The sequence below is a fragment of the Apaloderma vittatum genome, unplaced genomic scaffold (assembly GCF_000703405.1).
Source record: "Apaloderma vittatum isolate BGI_N311 unplaced genomic scaffold, ASM70340v1 scaffold17249, whole genome shotgun sequence".
Taxonomy (NCBI): domain Eukaryota; kingdom Metazoa; phylum Chordata; class Aves; order Trogoniformes; family Trogonidae; genus Apaloderma; species Apaloderma vittatum.
In genome coordinates this window covers 16,552-34,494 of record NW_009735974.1, presented here as the reverse complement: position 1 = coordinate 34,494, position 17,943 = coordinate 16,552, and the positions used below count along the sequence as shown (strand labels likewise).

At 37.4% G+C, this 17,943-nt stretch overlaps 2 protein-coding genes across 2 annotated transcripts in view; one reads left to right on the top strand and one right to left on the bottom strand.

The window, feature by feature from the left end:
- The first annotated feature begins 105 nt into the window (after positions 1–105).
- On the top strand, positions 106–5,339 carry FAM150B (family with sequence similarity 150, member B). Its single transcript, XM_009876808.1, has 4 exons — positions 106–364; positions 2,813–2,866; positions 2,976–3,056; positions 5,275–5,339. Exons 1-4 carry the CDS (start codon positions 106–108, stop codon positions 5,337–5,339), a joined length of 459 nt encoding a protein of 152 aa, XP_009875110.1.
- Positions 5,340–17,178: 11,839 nt separating this feature from the next.
- Positions 17,179–17,943, bottom strand: part of ACP1 (acid phosphatase 1, soluble) — an 8,780-nt gene continuing 8,015 nt past the window's right edge. Inside the window, exon 5 of the mRNA XM_009876807.1 lies at positions 17,179–17,531. Coding sequence (XP_009875109.1) covers positions 17,454–17,531 — 78 coding nt within the window. The 3' untranslated portion in view covers positions 17,179–17,453. The remainder of the gene's footprint in view (positions 17,532–17,943) is intronic.

Below are 17,943 nucleotides of genomic sequence, written 5' to 3'. Positions count from 1 at the left end.
ACCTCCGACCCACCCCCGTTTTTCTGTTCCAGTGAAATAAGAGGCCTCCCACGGCAGCGGGTCCTTCCTTCTCATCCGCTCGTGCTCCCTTCAGGTCAGACTGCGATGAGTGGACTGAGGTCTCCTGGGCTGCTGGGGCTGGTGCTCTTAATGCTCTCGGCAGGATATTGCAAAGAGAAAACTGACTCCACAGATTTGAAGGACAGGCAGAGTCTCTTAAATCTGATCATGGAGATCATTCAGGAACTGAAAAGGTACCGCCTGGAGAAGGACAGTGGGGTGCAGTACTTCTCCAAGCACGACTATAACTTAGATCGAAGGGAAGTGGCCGACTACGAAGGATACCAGGACGAGCAGAGAGTTGGTAAGTTAATGTCCATGATTTAGGAGATTTTTTTTCTTTTTCTCTAGGGTGCCTTGGTGAATTTGACATCACTTCGGGTTACTAGTTTTATATCAAGAATTCACCGATCAAAATACCTGCAGATTCCCTTTGCTATCACAGACACAGACAGCAAATTTGGAATAGAAAACTCCATTCACATCTTAGAGTCTCTTACTCTCTGGATAATGTACTCAACTGAAAGCCCAGCTTCCCGTGTGTTGCCTTTGAATGAAACCTATCAATAAGGGAAGAGACTGTAATGAGCTGAGATCAAGGAAATAAGGGACAAGACGGCTCTTTTTCCTGCAAGTTTTATCACTTTTTAAGCTGTGATTGGTTTAAATGTTTCTTGGAAATGACCCTAGCAAGAATTCCCCTGCAGGACTATAGTATGTCCTTATAGATCTCACATCTAAAAGTCTTTCCTGCAGCTCAGCTTCACTGAATTTTTTGCTCTGCTTGATAGTCCCTTTTGTACTCTCGAGGTAGCAACTGTGCAATACTAGGGAACTGAAACAGAGTACTCCTCTGTCACTGCACAAGCTATGGCCACTTCAGGACACTCCTGCTGTCATCCTTCTACTCATCTGAATGGCTGTTCACTAACCTCCACTGAAAGCCCAGGTTGGTTTGTGAGGCATTCAGGCTTGTCTATACAACTATTCCAGAAGCAGTCAAACCAAGCCACGTAGTGATGGATAGTTACTGCTCAGTCTCGTGTTGTACCTCTGTGCATCCACTCAGAAGCTGATTTGGCTTCTCCTGCTGACATGTCTAATTTAATGTTCACTGGCACTCCTGAGCCCCTACAGCAATGCTGCTTATCCTTCCTACTGAAAGTGACTTTCCAAATGTTTTCCAGCAGATGTCTACTCACCTTTTCCCAAACTGATCTCATAAAGCTTCATTTTACCTTTTCTTCATTCTCATTCATATTCCAATGTCCTCATGATTTGCATTTGTTGGTGGTTGTCATGAAAATGTTATTTCTCCATCTGGATGGTTAATAAATGTACAAAGGAAGACAATTTTCTTCCACTTAAGATCAGTACGGTGAGAACATTCTGTTTTATAAATGCTGAAAAGTTAATGAGGCCGGACTGAAGAGGGAACCCTGATCTGGACAACTGTAAATCTCGGCATGGAATGTGGGCACAATTTTTGGCCACCTTACATCAGCATATTGGTGCGAAACATCTGGTTTGTGCTGTACAGTTATCTGTGTAAAGAATAAACCTACTTCAGAGTAGATTTGTTAGTAGTGGTGTTACTGACTCCTAAGCAGGATTTTTCATTCTGTTATTATAAGGAGTTATTCCCAGCAACTCGGAAAAAGAACTACTGCTTTGAGTCTTTCATTTCAGTTTTGGCATCACTTTCCTAGTAAGCCTGTCCCACGGGAAATTTCTGAGTGAAGCATGTGTGTTTTTAATGCTCTTCGTGACATAATTAGGTCAAATATGATAAGGTCAATTTTACTTACACTGCCTAAAGTTAGAAGTGAATGAAGAACGATTTTCGAGAAGTGTCTAACCTCACAAGTGAATCAGATCTGGATGGAAATGCTTTCTGCTTTATATCCGATAAGAGGTGCCGGGGGAATGAAAAAGGCTGCTCAGGCATTTATGGTCAAATAAATAAAACACCGTGTAGTGTATCATACACAATCAGCACTAAGCTATCAGCATAGAGTTTGTAACGGAAAGCAATCAAGGATAGCTGTAAATCAGGAAGACACAAGCAAGGGTTAGGGCTAAAATGGATTTCAGTAAACCAGTTTCAGTTTGCCATCTGCTGAACACAAAACACAAGGCGGTGAACCACAAACGTAGGGAGCCAGAAGAGAGCAATTTGCTTGGGATCATTTCCTGTGAATTTTATTTACTGCTAAACGGAAAAAAAAAAAAAAAAGGATTCCTGTAAGTAGATCAATCCAGTTTCATGATTGCAGCAGGACAGTGCTTGTATAACCTTACTTGTGACAAAAGAGTGGATACATTTGCATACTAGAATTAGAAGACACAAACCCAAATTTGTATATGTGTTTGGGTCTTTACCAATAGCAAAATATGCTCTTTCTGAGCAGCCATAAACTAACATTTAAATCTAGGTAAGCTTGATAATGTAATTAGTAGAGAGCTAGAATCTGACTCTTGGTTGTCATAATTATTAATGACTGGACACCTAACAGATATCACTTGTTTCACCACCACAGTGTGTTTCACGGTGCATTTTACAGTGGCTTCTTACGTAAAACAAATGTTTGCAATTTGGCCTGCTGTATGCAAAGGAGTTTTGACCTCTGTGCATCTGTCAAGAGACAGTGGTGATGTTTGCTGGACAGAGTTTACGCCCTGTTCTCATACTATGCTTGGCAAGCATGGTTCCAGTGCAGCTGAGTGACTATTTTTTTTTTTTGACCAACAGAAATAGTTCCCAGAGACCTGAGGATGAAAGACAAGTTCTTAAAGCATTTAACAGGTATGTTTTAATTTTGCATCGGTGTCCATCATTTCACATATATACCATAAACTGTACCACTCTTCCTGTGAGCTGTGCTGATCCACAACTTATTTTTTCTTTATTTCAGGTCCACTCTACTTTAGCCCAAAATGTAGTAAACACTTTCATCGGCTTTATCACAATACAAGGGACTGCACCATCCCAGCATGTAAGTGCCAAAACCAGAGACTTTCATAAAACCACAGAAAACTTTAAAATTTAATAGCTCTGTGAGGTATCAGCGGTGATCCGAGTGTTAGACTACATTCCTTGCAATGAAGAATTTGGAGTGTTCTAAAATGTACCAAGTATGCTTTACAGCATCAGCATTACAGTGAGGAAAATAGAAACACAACTTTTTCCCTGCAAATACACTGCGTAGAATGGCTGTAAACTTCCTCAGGAACAGATGTATATGCCTCTTCACTTCCAAATCAAAGATGTTTAGCTTATCACAGGAACACATGACTCCTCTCTCAAACCTCTCCTTTAATTTCTTGCAAATCCAGGATAGGATCGGAAATGCAGGTGGGGCTCTTTGCTTTGCATTGACTATTTATGTAGAGCATATTTTATATTTTGACTTTTCAGCTACCCATCTACCAGTGATGTTGGCAGTGAGTCTTTGCAACCCTTGTCTTCAGTGAATTACGAAAGCAACTTTCTAAGCCTTAGTTAAAAAAATAAAAAGTGCCGATGGACACAAATAAGCAAATGCAGCTTATGATATTGGTGTTGGTAGCACAGAGAATTAAAAACCAAAAAACCGCAGTCATTGACATTTCTCAGTCAGTAGATGTGACTCCAGATTCATACTGAGGTGGACCTGTGGAGTAAGCAGCTTCTATTTTAGTACAACCTTTTCAGAATTGAAGCATGTTTTATTTTACTTGTCTGAGGTCAACTCCTTGGGTCAGTAGCAGAGCTGGGAATAGAAACAAGAGTTACAGACTCCAAGTTTCAAGTATTAATAAATATTTCAGCCCAATGTATTTTAAAGGCAAATTCGTAAGTATTGCAGATTTTTCTCCCTATTTGTAAGCCTTCAGATTAAGAATACCTTGGAAAGATAAGGATTTATAGGTCATGGCTAACCAGATCACATTCCGTTTAGATGGATGAAGATAGAAGTCCTTCCTAACTAGTCTGTTTTGAACAATCCAATGGTCATATGACCCTTTTCATAAGGGTCACAACACAAACATCATTTCACTCAGCACTAATGAACATTCCAAGCTGTGAAGGTAAAAAATAGTTGGTCTTAAACTCTGAATTAGCCTTTTCCAGGTGACAGGTGACGTACCTGCCAATATGATGTCTGAATAAGGGAGAGTAATTTCTATGAATGGCAATTATAGCATATCTGTGGTGTGAATGAGAGATTAGATGTAGTTACTCATCAATGAAATAGTGCCTAACGAAAATCAACATCAGTTACTGGGCTGGACTGACTAGCATCTCCTTAAAATAACTTTCTTCTAAGAGAATGAGATAAACAACCTGCTTTAATTCTTCATGCACAGTATCATGTTAGTTTTTGATAATACCTTGATTTCAGGTAATATTGTTCATTCTACGTAGAAATTCAAAGGCCAAACAACAAGGTAATTAAAAGCATCTGTGATGCTGCAACATGGTGGTAGCCAGTACAAAAGCATTTTGTTGGCGTCTCTTCTAGTACTTTGTACAGCATAGTAGCATTGGCACCTAAAAAGTAATTTACTCTGCTGTCAGTCCGTAATTAACTTTCACAATATTTCACAATATTCTGTTTCCCATGTTAAAGGAGGAAAAAAAAAAGTCTTGATTAATTTTTTAGTTTTGCCTTAGTTCTGCCCCCTATTATGAATGCATCAAAACCCAGAAGGTACCTAAAATATGAACTACTAGCAATAGGACTACTGTGCAAAACCCCAGTCTTAGTAGTTTTAAGATGAAACTTGATACAGTTATGAATGAATTTATATGATGTGGTCACCTGCTCAGGCTGGATTTCAAAGATGGATGAGAACTACTTGTTCTTCCTCTGGTATGGAAATACTACAGTCACATGTTTGGACCCCACATTTAAGCACAGACACACATATATAAATTTTGATACATATGTACGCTTGGAGAGCCTCCGAGCACACTCATGCTATTTGTTTATAGATTACTATGCAGAAGTCAGTTGCATACTTACCTGCACCATTAGACATGGCTTTCAGTTACGCAATTTTTACACTCGCCATCTCTTAGTCTAAGGAGCTGGTTTTTATACTGTTGCAAACTGCGGTGTTCGCTGAACTTTATTATTGCAATAATTTGCATGCTGTTATCGGTTTTGAATTTTAAATGCAAAATTGGTTACTGTAGTAATCTGTTTATGCTCTTTTTTTTCATGACAGATTATAAAAGATGTGCCAGGCTTCTTACTCGGTTGGCAGTAAGCCCAATGTGCATGGAAGGATAAAGGTAAGCTTTTTCGTGACAGCAGTGACATTCTACTGCACAGCAAAGCAGCGGATTTTGTGTTTCATACATGAAGATTCATGGGAGTATAATAACAATTGTCCTTTGGCTAAGGTACTCCCCTTTCAGAGTACGTGAAGTAACTGGCTTCATTTGGCAGATATTGGCAATAAATTAAGGGTACCCCCTACTGGAAGTCTTTATATAAAAATGGATGTGCATCAGCTGTGAATTATTCATAGCAGCATACAGTTAGCAGAATTTGTTGTTTCAGAACAAAACACAACAGCTGTAGCTTATTTTTCAAGCGTTGATGCAGTACACAGTTGCCTGTATTGGCAGCAGCAGCCCTTTATGTGTGCAGCTGTAGATCTATGGTGTACATTTTAGGATGAGTTAATATATACATAGCTATACACACAAAAGCTTTATAAATGCAGATAGGTTGCAGGCGCTTTTGTAGTAATTCAGTTAAAATCCATTATTTAGCAGCATTGATAAACTAACTTAAAGCTACACGGATTTCTTGGGATTTTTATTGTGCTCACCTCATGTCTACAGGTTTATTCCCTCCCTTTTTTGCCTAGGTGCACCTCTAACTCCTACAAATGCTTGGGGAGTTTCACCAGGCACGAAAACAAAAGCAAAAGTCAACTAACCAAATCAAAAAGTACTTCCAAACTATCTGTATTTCTAGAAAATTGACTTGTGAGGATACAACAGGACTAATCTACATTCTGTCCTCAATGTTTACCTGAGACAAAAATATGACCTCTTACAAAGGGATAGGTAATAACCTGTATGGATCTGTCAGTAACAAATGCCATCAAACCAAGATATTTTAACTCTCTTGACAAAATACACATCTTGTGGAGAGAGTCAGTGAGAAAAAGCAAGAAATGTTAAGCATCTTTATTTTAAAGCTCTGACGCTGTTTTGCATGGCATTGTCACAAGCAAGGTAGCGATAAAACTAAAAATGGCTGGATCAAGATAAAACTAAGAATGGCTACAAAAAGTCCCAATAAGTGATTAGTGCTTCACTGTCAAACTGGAAAAAATATTGAACATTCACACAGCTTCATGATGGGTATGGGTGATAGAAGACCATATATTTCTGGATGACAGGAATGTAGGAGAACCAACCATGATAGAGTACAATCTTGAAAGTGAAAATAATCTTAGCATATTAGCTGAATTGTCTAAAAGCAGGATAAAATTTAAAGGAAGGAGCAGAATTATGAAATCATGCAGGAGTAATCAACTGCAGAAATACACGGCAAGTTGCAAATAGACAGTTAGTTCTGTAGAAAATGTAGGGGTTGTCCTGGATGACAAACTAAGCATGTCAACCATGTCACCCTTGAAAAGAGACCAAGAATATACTGGAATTTATAAATAGAAACATTGTTTATAAAACACCTGAAATAATCACTGTTGTTGGAAGACTGTAATTAAGTACAGCACAGACACACAGGTGCTTCTTGTAAGAGTCCAAAGATGAACAACATGGATGACCAAAGACCTAGAAAACTCACTGTAAATTAACAGCTAAAAGGAATTGGGATTATTTAATCTAAAGAAAAGATGACTGCAGGGAACCATGATGGAGAGACTCAATTTAATAAGAAGTGGCTACAAGCCATCAAGTGTGGATAAATAAGACATAATTTGTTTAACTTTGCAACAAGAGAGGATGGCAGCTAGGCATTAGAAAAGACTTTTCTAATGACAAGGGCAGAGGTAATATCTTAAATCATTAAATGTAATTCAACATCTTCACTTTACACTAAACTCAATATTTCTTCAAGTATTTTCTGCCTGACTTCCTAAAATAAACCTAAACTAGCTCAGCCTGAATGCAGGCTGGTTTCTAATGTCCAATAACTGTTACACTACTTATCTTAATTGGAAACATGCAGCCATAGAGAGGAATCCCTCATCGTGTCTTCAGGGATGGAATCATGGAAAAAATTAATACAACAGTATTAGGACCAATAAAAGTTAGCAGATGGGTAAATGCTTTGATCTAACTAGAAGAAATGCCAGGGATTCAACCTTTCAATTGTAAAATCAGAAAGCAAGGAACAAATTAGCCATTATATAATGATAACTGAACCTGCTAAAGCTAAATGAATGATGTTACTACCAACACTAATAAGCAGATGCCTCCGAGTAGGGAATTCTTTTCTCCCTTTCCTTAGAAAGTCATGTAAACACGAAATTGTAATATGAAGAAACAGTAACTACATTAGTCCACATCTCAAGCTGGGAGTCTTATTTTTTAAAAGTGTCTCTCTCATTTTGCCTAACAACTCCTTTGCTTAACTAGCAGGTGTGTTGCAGTGTAACAAGCTTCCACTTCTGTTTTTCTCCACAGTCACAAATCATTAAGAGCCCCAGCACTCTTAGGCACCCTCTGTTAGCAGAAAGGAAGGCTCTTCCCTACCACATACCACATGTGTCTCCATAAAATTACGCATCCTTGCTCCTTAGAGCTTTTGCACTGCATCAGTGCAGTTTATGTGGGTAAGATATTCCCCCCACAGAAAAGCAGAATGAAGGCTTTATTTGTTTTCAGCATCTCATGGACTGAAATGTAGAAAAATTGGGTCTTTTTGTATTTTTCCACTTATAAAACCATCCCTTTTCTCTGCGAAGTATATAGTTAACCATTAGGCCAAGGTGTTTTCAAGAAGTTTCAAAGTTTTGGCCGTAGTACCACTTACACATAGCAGGACCAGATTTTGAACCCATTTCTTATTTAACATGGCTCTCTAGTGTGAGAAGAGTTTATTTACAGTCCAACAATACGTAAACACTTCTGGTTCCTGCCATAAGGCTACTAGTTAGTATCACTTCTGAGTATTAGATACCAAAATTTTCTTATAGGATACTACTCCACAAAGGTATTGTCGAGGTTTAGGGATGGGCAAATTCACAAGTAGAATTTGACCACTTATATTAATTTAAGACGTATTTTAAAAATATCTTTAAAAACTCCTATACTATAAACTAGATAAATAAGACATTTTCTATTATTCACACCTACATTTTTCCCATACAAATTAGATTTTCTGTTTTGCTCAGTAGCTGATTTTTGTTTTACTGGAAGTTTATGAGTGGGCTGGGCTATAAGTGAATTCCTGCTTTTTCATACTTTGGAAAACTGGTAGTTTTGGTGTATTTTTCAGATCCATGGACACCTGTCCCTGTTTAGTGATCAATTTAAGGTGAAGAAAAAGACCTGTGTTTTACTTGTACTTAAAATGCATTTTGGGTTATCGTATTTTAAAGCACACAAGACATTGAAACTCAGTGCTAAGATCAAACAAGAAAATAAGATGCAAAACCAGGAGTTAGGCATCTATTACTGTCACAGGACATACCTAAGGGAGGTGAGGTGGGTGTGATCTGACATGTCTTACAAAGCCTTCACTTTTTCTCATTTGTCCTACACATAGGTAACTGGGCTCCATCTCATGTCTCTTTTTTTAGAGCACTATGTCCATGTTTTGCCTGTCCCACAGATACATGCAATGCAGGGGCCCAGTCACAGCCCTTGTAGTTGTCCAGAAGGCACGAGTGAAGCCAGAGCCATACATCTGCATTACCACATCACTTAGTAGTCCTTTTTTTACGCAATCAGCAGCCCAGGCTGTCTTCCCTGGTTGCCACCAGCACCATCGCTTGATTTTTGTGTTCAGCACAGCTACGCTACAGTCCTGTGCTTGATGCTTTTTTGTTCTGGTCTTCATCCTCATTTTATTCCATTTCCTAATAGTTCCCACACGTCATGCTCGCTCTGCTCCACCCCATGCAGATACACCCAACAACTGTTACGTTGTCTGTAACTGCAGCAGGTAAGAAATGCCAGGAATAAGATTCCTGAAGACTTGACCTAAAGTTCCCAATTTGAATTTTGTGGATTTCCTGTGGCGGATGGTGCTGAATCTGGAAATCACTTTTGCTACAGTCATGCAGATTTTACTGCTTTTGTTTGAGAACGGCAGTTGCTACTGTTGGTGCTCTCCCTTTTCCATTACCTGTTCTTTAAGTGTTTGCTAGAGATCAACACTGATCTCATAATGTATGCTTAAAACCTCCCTGTACCATAAGGAGTAGTTCAAGGACGAAGGGCTGCATTAGCACATAGGATTACATACTTGTTTGGAAGATTTCTTCTAATTACTGTACTGACAAGTATGTATTTGAAACCATTTTTAAGCTTCTACTGTCATTTCAAATGGACAAAATAAAACTAGTGACACAAAGTTTCATGCTAATAAATACAAGACTAGTACAAGTAGTAGGAACCTCAGGGTAAGCAGAGAAAACAAGCTTTACATACTACAAAAAGTATGTGAAAAAAACTGCTGGTTGCTTGTTTCCCAGAGAAGCAGAATAATTAATAATATTTAAAGGAAAAACAATAGATAAAGTATTTCTTGCATAAAGAACAAAATAGGGCAAGAATAAATATATATACATACAAAGGCCAAAAGTTCTTTATGAAATTCCTAATAAGCTAAAGCATACTGATAACTGAAACTTCCTTTGGAACTCAGAAAAATCTGTGTAAACTCCTCAAGATGTACTGACCGTACTAGTAATGTATGTTTGAAAAGCTGAAAATACAAGATAAATTTGGAAACTTTATATACATAAACAGAAAACTGAAATACCACACTAAGTACTCTGTTCTAGTTCACCGTATTTTGTATTCATTACTTCAAACTATTCTTAAACTAAAATAATATTTGGGCTCAAGTTTGCTCCAAGTGTTTTGTAGCAATGGTAACAACAGCCTTTAATTGCTTTTTCTTTTACACGGTTTCTTATTCAGACTAACATCAAGTGCGCTCAAGAAATGCCAGACACTGTAATAAAAGAAGGTGGAATTAACACAAGGGGTTTGCACATTATTCAGAGAAGGCAGACCTTTTTTTTCCCCTAGAAAATATAGCTTGATCCATCACGTACAACTCCCCAGGAAATGTTCAATCACCTCTGCTTGGTGACAGGAAGTTGTTCCCAAGGTAACTAATTTAGGACTGTCATCGGAACTATTCCTTTGAATCCAGTAGGCAGCCAGTGTCCTTGGTTATTGGTGTGGCACAGTCAAACTTTATTAAGAGGCAGTTCCGAGCTTTTCTTACTATTGGATCTCTATGGCTTGCACCAGCTGCAATGTTTAGAGCTTGATATTCTTCAATGCATGGATCTCTGTGATCAGATGCTTACATCAGAGCTGACTTCCACTGGCGTGTTCACACTTGGGGAAAGAATTTTTTCACGTAAGCAGATGGAGGTTCTGCTACAAAATCCTACTGCCATGGTATTTTAAAACTTATCTTGATATTTAAAACACTTTCTCACACAGAGTTCATCACCACGCAGAGATAATGAACCAAACACAGAAAGCTACAACACTTCTTTAAAATAGCTTTCATCTGCGCTTTTTAAAACTGGGAACAACTGTATGGCTTGGTTGGTTTCAGCCAATATTGCTGGTTGTGTTTCGGTTTTTTCCTTTTTTCTTCGCATTATCAAAGTAGAACTAAGAATCAAATGAAAGAGGAGAAACGAGTTGCACAGTTATCTATGTTCTCAACTGAGACTGTAGTAAATAGTGTTGAGGATCTCTGCTAAGACTACTTGCCATCCTTCAGCCAAGTTCCAGTCTTAATTTTCCTAGACTGATGCACAGAACATAGACCATGTGAAATAAATCAAAAAAGTGAAACAGACTGATCAGTGCTAAAAATATGGGGCCTTTTCAAGGGTTCCTGAAAATGCCAGGGAAAACTGCAATTTAGTTGAGCACTGGAAATCTAAGATCTGCAGCTTTGGATCAAAAGATATCCTTACAAAAGCAGGTACAGATGAGATGAGAAATGTGCATCCTCTCCCCCCTCCAGTTTTTCACTCTCAGTGAGCTGCATATTCCCATTAGTATTAGTAATAAAAAAATCCTATTTATTAAATTCTCAGTGTTTGCCAGTTGTACCACACACTGTTCAAATCAAAAGCATGTTTATTTGTTTTTAAACATAACTTTTAAACAGAGCAGCTTAAATAGGGCACAGTAGGGGCATACATACAGACAATAAGCTAGATAAAAATGCAAGGCAAAGAAAATTTACGTCAGCTTCCCCTCTAAGGAAGGATTTTATTTTTTTTTAAGTATTCATCCTATCTGCAAAGCCAGGAAAAAACTAAATTACATTAAGCTTTTCTGTAACATTATTACATTTCCTAATAGCTTTAAAAAATTTCAAAACTAAATATGTTTAGCTACTAACAAGTATTTCTGTATGCACCAATAGCTTGACTTCCAATGGATTATGTCAAGCCTGACTGACTTTGCATTCAAATGATTCTATTACAAATTATACTTAAGCAGTGAAAATTTAGAGACTAAACTCAAAATCTCAGAGAATTCACAGTGATCATGGGAAAGAGAGTTACGTATGTTCAGACAATATGTTTTCACAGTTTTAACTGTGAAAAATTACATCAGCAGACCTCTAATATCAGTGAACCATGGGTTTTTGTCTCCCACATGGACTTCTGGTGTCTATGAGACACACAAGCTTCAGCTGAATCCCTTTGCATGTAGGAGCAGTGTTTTTCACCCGTGCAGTTCCTGTAGACTGATAAGAAAGTGTATTTTTTACTTCAAAATAAGGACCTCAATAGGTTGTCTTAGAAACACATGAAACTGGGTAGACAGATCTGCACTATTCAGTTGTCACCTGTCTAGAAAACATGGTTGCAGAAGACAAATGCAGAAGTTACTGGAGAGAGGATGGATCTCTAGATCTGTATACGTGAAGATGGTTAAATTACATTTTCTCAGAAGGCTTAAAGATGTTGGGGGAAAAGGGTTGTGAAAACCCTCACTGCTCGGCCTTTGAATTAACTTTTCTGGAGTACAGACAATACGTGTAAACAGGCAATGTGGAGACGTGTAATTTCAGATCCATGATTCTGATACTAGTGTCAAAGAAATGGTTTTGATTTAGTTCCAATGAACTACTCCAGGGAGAGTAAACAAAACTGGCATCAAATTGAACCACTGCAGCTCCTACTGAGTTTGTTGCTTCAGTGTTTGCATGTCCCAGGGGCTATAGTTATATGACTAAATCTCATGAAAGTTAGTTCGATTAGTTTCTTGTTTATACGAGTCCAAATTTCTCCACTATGGGAGAAATTTCTCCACAATGGGCCCAATGACACATCGATTCCTTCTTCAATGCTTCAAACCTTACCTTGACAGATTTCTATCACTGGATATCGTACCAACAGCTTCTTGACACCAAGACGTTAAGACAGAAATTTGCAATCTGTCAATACTATCCTTGAGGCCTACTCACTTCTTGACTTCACAGCTGCACTCATAGGACCAGGCTAAACAGAACTGTGAGCACATTATGAATAAGTAGAACTGTATTTTCCAAATCTGTCTACCTAAAACGGATCAGCACAAAGAACGCATGCTTGCCAAAATTTCAGCCTTGATTAACAAACAAAACATTAATTCAGCACTCAGGCTGATATGAACTAAACAGAGCTAAATCAGAAATACACTGTTGGATCTTTCCAAAGTTATTACACAATTCTCTGGTTTTATTTACTACTTTCAACATGATAAATAAATAAATACTTAAACACGTGTATGCGAGTATAAAAATGATGAAAGGCAATTTTCTTCTTTCTTTTAATCCACCAGATGTTATTACCATGAAAAGAAACACCAAGAACCAAGAGAAGTGCCTTGGAAACCAACAGGGAAATAGAACTTACTACCTTTATAACATATTCCATTGTGAACAAGAGATTTATTTTTGCAGATTGACAGACTACTTCCCATAATTCTTTTAACATGTGTTTTGTATGTCGTCAACAGTTTGCAGATTGACATTCTTTAAAGTAGCATAACTACCAGTAGTACTTAATGCTCCATACTTAAAAACACACTTTACAACTGATGTGTAATGCTGCCAAAAATTATGTAAACACAAATACTTCACCAAGAAAAAAAAAATCAATGTTCTGTTGCTTAATTCTACAATTTTAAGGAATGTTTGTTTGTATATCTAGAACTACTAAAGATCTGCTCCACAGTAGTTGTGGTCACTTGATATTCCTTCATGCTTATGCAATTTTTTAAAAGTTTGGTTAAAACAGACTTACATTGGGGTCACATTGTACCCTACAAGTACAAACTGCATGACAAACAGGAACATAATTCCAAGCAGATGTATTTTTTGGGACAGTGGAGCATGGATTTTGTACACAAACACAAGCTGCCATTAATTTACTTTATATAATAAATGTATAAAACATTCCAGCAAACGTGCAATATGTAAATACTGTAAATAACAAGCGTAAGTAATAAAGTGTTTGGTATTAAGTTGTTCTCAGTTTGCTTTCTGTTCACTGAATCCAGACAAACAAGCTATCTTCTGGTAGCTACTATCATTTATCCACATTTAAACCTCTTTCCACAAAAAGATCACAAGAGTAAGAAAGGTATATCCACTTCAGAGAAGTCCAGGAATTTGGACCCTCTGTGGGTATGTGAGGACGGACAGATCTGTGTGTTTCGCTCCCACAAAATGCCGAGACCACAAGGCTGCTCCAATTCTCTACTGCACTATAAATCTGAATCTTTTTTTAAGACAAATGGTTGGTTTTGGTTTTTTGTTTGATTGCCATTCATGACATTGCAGAACAATGTAATCACTAAAAGTACAATAAGTCATTTTAACATCATAAAACTTTTAAGGAGTCAGTGAACACTTATTCAAGAAGCCTTGATACATTTTGTTCTTTAAATAAGATTTTAAATCCAGTTGTCATAATGAAATGGCTCAGATAGGAAGAAAACTTTTGTGTGATCTGTAAATGAACCTTTATCTTAATAGTGGCATTTACTTTCCATTTTATCCTCAGTTTAAAACATAAAATGTAAAACCAAACCCAAACACACCTCTCCCCACCCTGAGAAATAGCTAGGAGCTGGGATTTTTGAAATTCGCACTTAAGAGCCTTCAGCATCTAACTCTTCATAAGGAGAAAAAACCCACAACAAAAAAAAATACAAAATCCCATCCTAGCACGTGGCTGTATTTAGTAAGGATGAAGTTTGCATTTTGTATTTGCTTTCAGTGATCACTAAAAGCTAACGTTTCATTTCTCAGTGGAAGTAATAAGTGCATACCCAAAAACTGGCAGTTCAAGGAATCTACTACTACAGGATTCATGGAGCTGCAACTCTGCCGTAAACATGTGAGTAGGACTCTGTGCTTCTCTGTGGTTCCGCTGACTAAAATCAGATCACAGCATATTACTTGACAAGCAACTTAAAATGAGTAGAATTTTACTTTTTGTAGGACACCTGAAATCTGGTTAAATAAGAACCTTGTAGAAAATTTCCTTGTAAAAGGAAAATAGTAATTTATTTAATGACTTAATAAATGAATATAAATAAATTAATCCCATGGAAGTTTTCTCTAGATTTAGCACAAGTCAGCATGCTTTGACAGAAGATACAACTATACTATAGCAGATGTGGTTTTTATTTAGTCTTAGGTATAAGCTTACTATCTAAACTAAAACAAGCCTTGGTGGGCGAGAGAGGGAAGGAGGAATCAGTTCTGTAGTTTTTTATTCAATATTACATTTTTCATGAGTGGTATTTTAAACCTGTAAGAGGTTAGTCATCGGTACGATACAGATTTGCGTATCCATCCTGGATTTGCTGCTTCTCTTGGAACCCAAATCATGATACTGTGCACCTAGCCTTCCTGAAAGCAATTCCTGTTCTGTGATCTTGTATTCTCAAATTCTTTTAAAATACCACGGTGCTCTTCTTCCCCTCCTCCAAAAGTAACCCATTAAGGATAAAATCAATCAGCTTTTTTCCTCCTAGTACTGGCTGTGAGTTATTTAGCCAACAGATTACTTGCTGAAAATATACCTCAAGGCTGAAACTTTTAAAACCTGAACTGAATTTAACACAAATAGCTTTGACTTGGTATCACTTTGCAGGAAGATTCCTAAGCCTAGTGAAGGTAACAACCATGTATCCTTCTTTGTCCTTTCTGTTACTCCAGCAGCTCAAAGATAAAGATTTAAGACTTTTAACTTCGGCAACTATAGGCTCAATTCGTATTCAGCCATTAAAGGGAAAGCACAAACCATCACATTCTTAATCCTCTGATTTTGCTTTTCAGTGGAACCTTTTAAATGTATTTCTGGCACAGAGTAACATTAGATTACGCCTAAATACTTTCACTTCCAAGGTTAGTGCAAAAAAATACATTTAAGATGGTTTGTGCCTAACTGCCCATCCTTCTCCCTCATTTCTTTTGTCAAAGCAATTTATTCATAAAAGGAATAGAAAATACTTTTTTCCAGTCAGTGCTTATCTGAGCTGAAATACTATATATATTACTCTTTTTGTCCCTGAAGTGAAACAGCTATTAACTTGCAAATTCCTAGCATGTTCTTTAGAAGTCAACACTATTGGTAATGCAATAATGCACAAAGACTCTGATTTCTGTACTTCAGTGTACCAGCTACCACTTGCCTTTTTGTTAGTAGGTTCTGAAGTTTTGTGCCTGACCGAAATTTTAGCACAAACCTGAAACCTCACTAAGTCAAACACAGCAAGAGTCCCTTCCAGGAAACTTAATCCCCATTATGGAGGCTGCAGGACATGAAGAGACACCAGGATTTCTTCCTCTCCAGGAATAACAGCGTCCTCTATCAAATTGCATCTCTCCCAGAGGGGAGAGTGGGGGAAAAATAAGAAGCTACTCTACTAGTTTGGAACGCAGACAGAGGCAGAACCAAAGCTAAATGAGTAAGAAAGCAAGTTTTACAGATCCAGTTTTACAGATAACATGGGAAAGCAAGTTCATATCAATGGTGGTATAATTCAAAACAGCATCAGTTAAATCACTGATCTCAGTACATTGACATTTCTAAGGCAGAAATGAAAGGTGATGTTCAGACCAACAGGCATGGTTTTGTACAAAGCATCCAATTTTTGTCGAAGAGTAGAACCTTCCACTTACTGGCCTTCCGTTACCTTTGTATTATATTACAGAGGGACTGTCTTCAGGCTGAACTGTACTCTCAGAGAACACTTTTGAGAGGCTATCCATTCTCCTGAGTAAATAAGAAAATACTGACATCTACATAAGAAGTGCAATAATAGCAAATTTCTCATGGATTATACTGCATGGCTTTGAATTATTTTACTACTATGAGATATAAACTGTACATTTCACATTTAGGCTTTTAAGCTGACCTGTTTTACCCTCAAAAATAAATGCTACTTTACGTGTGCTTGTATCGGTGTGCTAAGAATTGACCACGAGACCAAAGAAAGACTAGACAGGCAAGTCCTATTAACATCAATCACTATTTCTGAAGTGAGGTAATGTTCATTAGTATTAAAATGTACTAGAACAAGAACTATTTCTTCTTTGAATAACTGAGCATTTAAACTGATATTAGAAAAACTAACATTTTTACAGCATCTTGATGATACACACAGAAGTTTTGTTTGTTGAAGCTTTGAAATAGTGCTAAGAGGAACATCTGTCTGGCAACAGGCAGTTCTTTCAGTCTAACAGGCTAAACATGAACAGAGGTTCAGCCCAAAGGCTGTCTCATGATACTCGGATGACACACCGAAGTTATCATACACGAGCTACTATGTCACAGATTCCCACTGAAAGTTGATTTAAATTACCTCACTAAAGGCACAATGACCTCAGTTTAGTTAGCACAGCACATAAAGAAGCAAGACGTTACTTTTGCAGTGCTTTTGAGAAAGCACTGGAAGAGTTTACAGATTAATTTATTGTGAATTATGTACTTTATTATTACATTGATGTGCAACAAAATAGTTGATGACCTAACCTAACTAAAACTTCTCTATTTTTTTGAATGACAGAAACATTGAAATATAAAATTAAACTGAAAAAGTTTTGAACGTACTGAAGTAAAACTTTACAATTAAAATACATCAATCAAGTAAACCTTACATATTTCAGAAGCTAGTTATTTTCTTTTAGAAACAGAACGATGAAGCATTAATGCGACTTCTCCAAAAATGCTTTACAGCATCTAACACACTGCTCGTAAACAGTTTCAAAGTCCTTTTCACTGCCCTAGAAAAGAACAGAGGAAAAAGAACATAATAGCAATATCATCTCAAACAAAAAACTTCTGCAAACTAGATTTCCATTATCAGTAATGGCAAATAACTGACATTAGGGAAAAATAAGAACAGTACAAATACTTGGTGTTAGGTTTTGCATGTTTCTCCCTTATCTGAACTACCTGCAGCTCAAGAATATCCACAGCCAAACACTGTGACTTTGTACTCAACAGTCCTAGATGAACTTTCATTTGCACATTTCTTCCATTCACTTTTTGAGCCCTTATAAGACTTTTTTTTTATCTTCACATTCACAGTAACCTGTCATGTTGAGTTGCACAGTTTAATGAAGCACTGTGTCAAAAAACCCCCACAAACCTCCTTTTCTTTTGAACCTGCTTCCCTCTAAAGCCATTTGATAC

What these genes read in the sequence shown, in the direction of transcription:
- FAM150B (XM_009876808.1), top strand. Translation starts at nt 106, where the DNA reads ATGAGTGGACTGAGGTCTCCTGGGCTGCTGGGGCTGGTGCTCTTAATG. An exon ending in CCAGGACGAGCAGAGAGTTG is followed by an intron (nt 365 to 2,812) that starts GTAAGTTAATGT and finishes TTTGACCAACAG; the next exon opens with AAATAGTTCCCAGAGACCTG. An exon ending in GGACTGCACCATCCCAGCAT is followed by an intron (nt 3,057 to 5,274) that starts GTAAGTGCCAAA and finishes TTTTCATGACAG; the next exon opens with ATTATAAAAGATGTGCCAGG.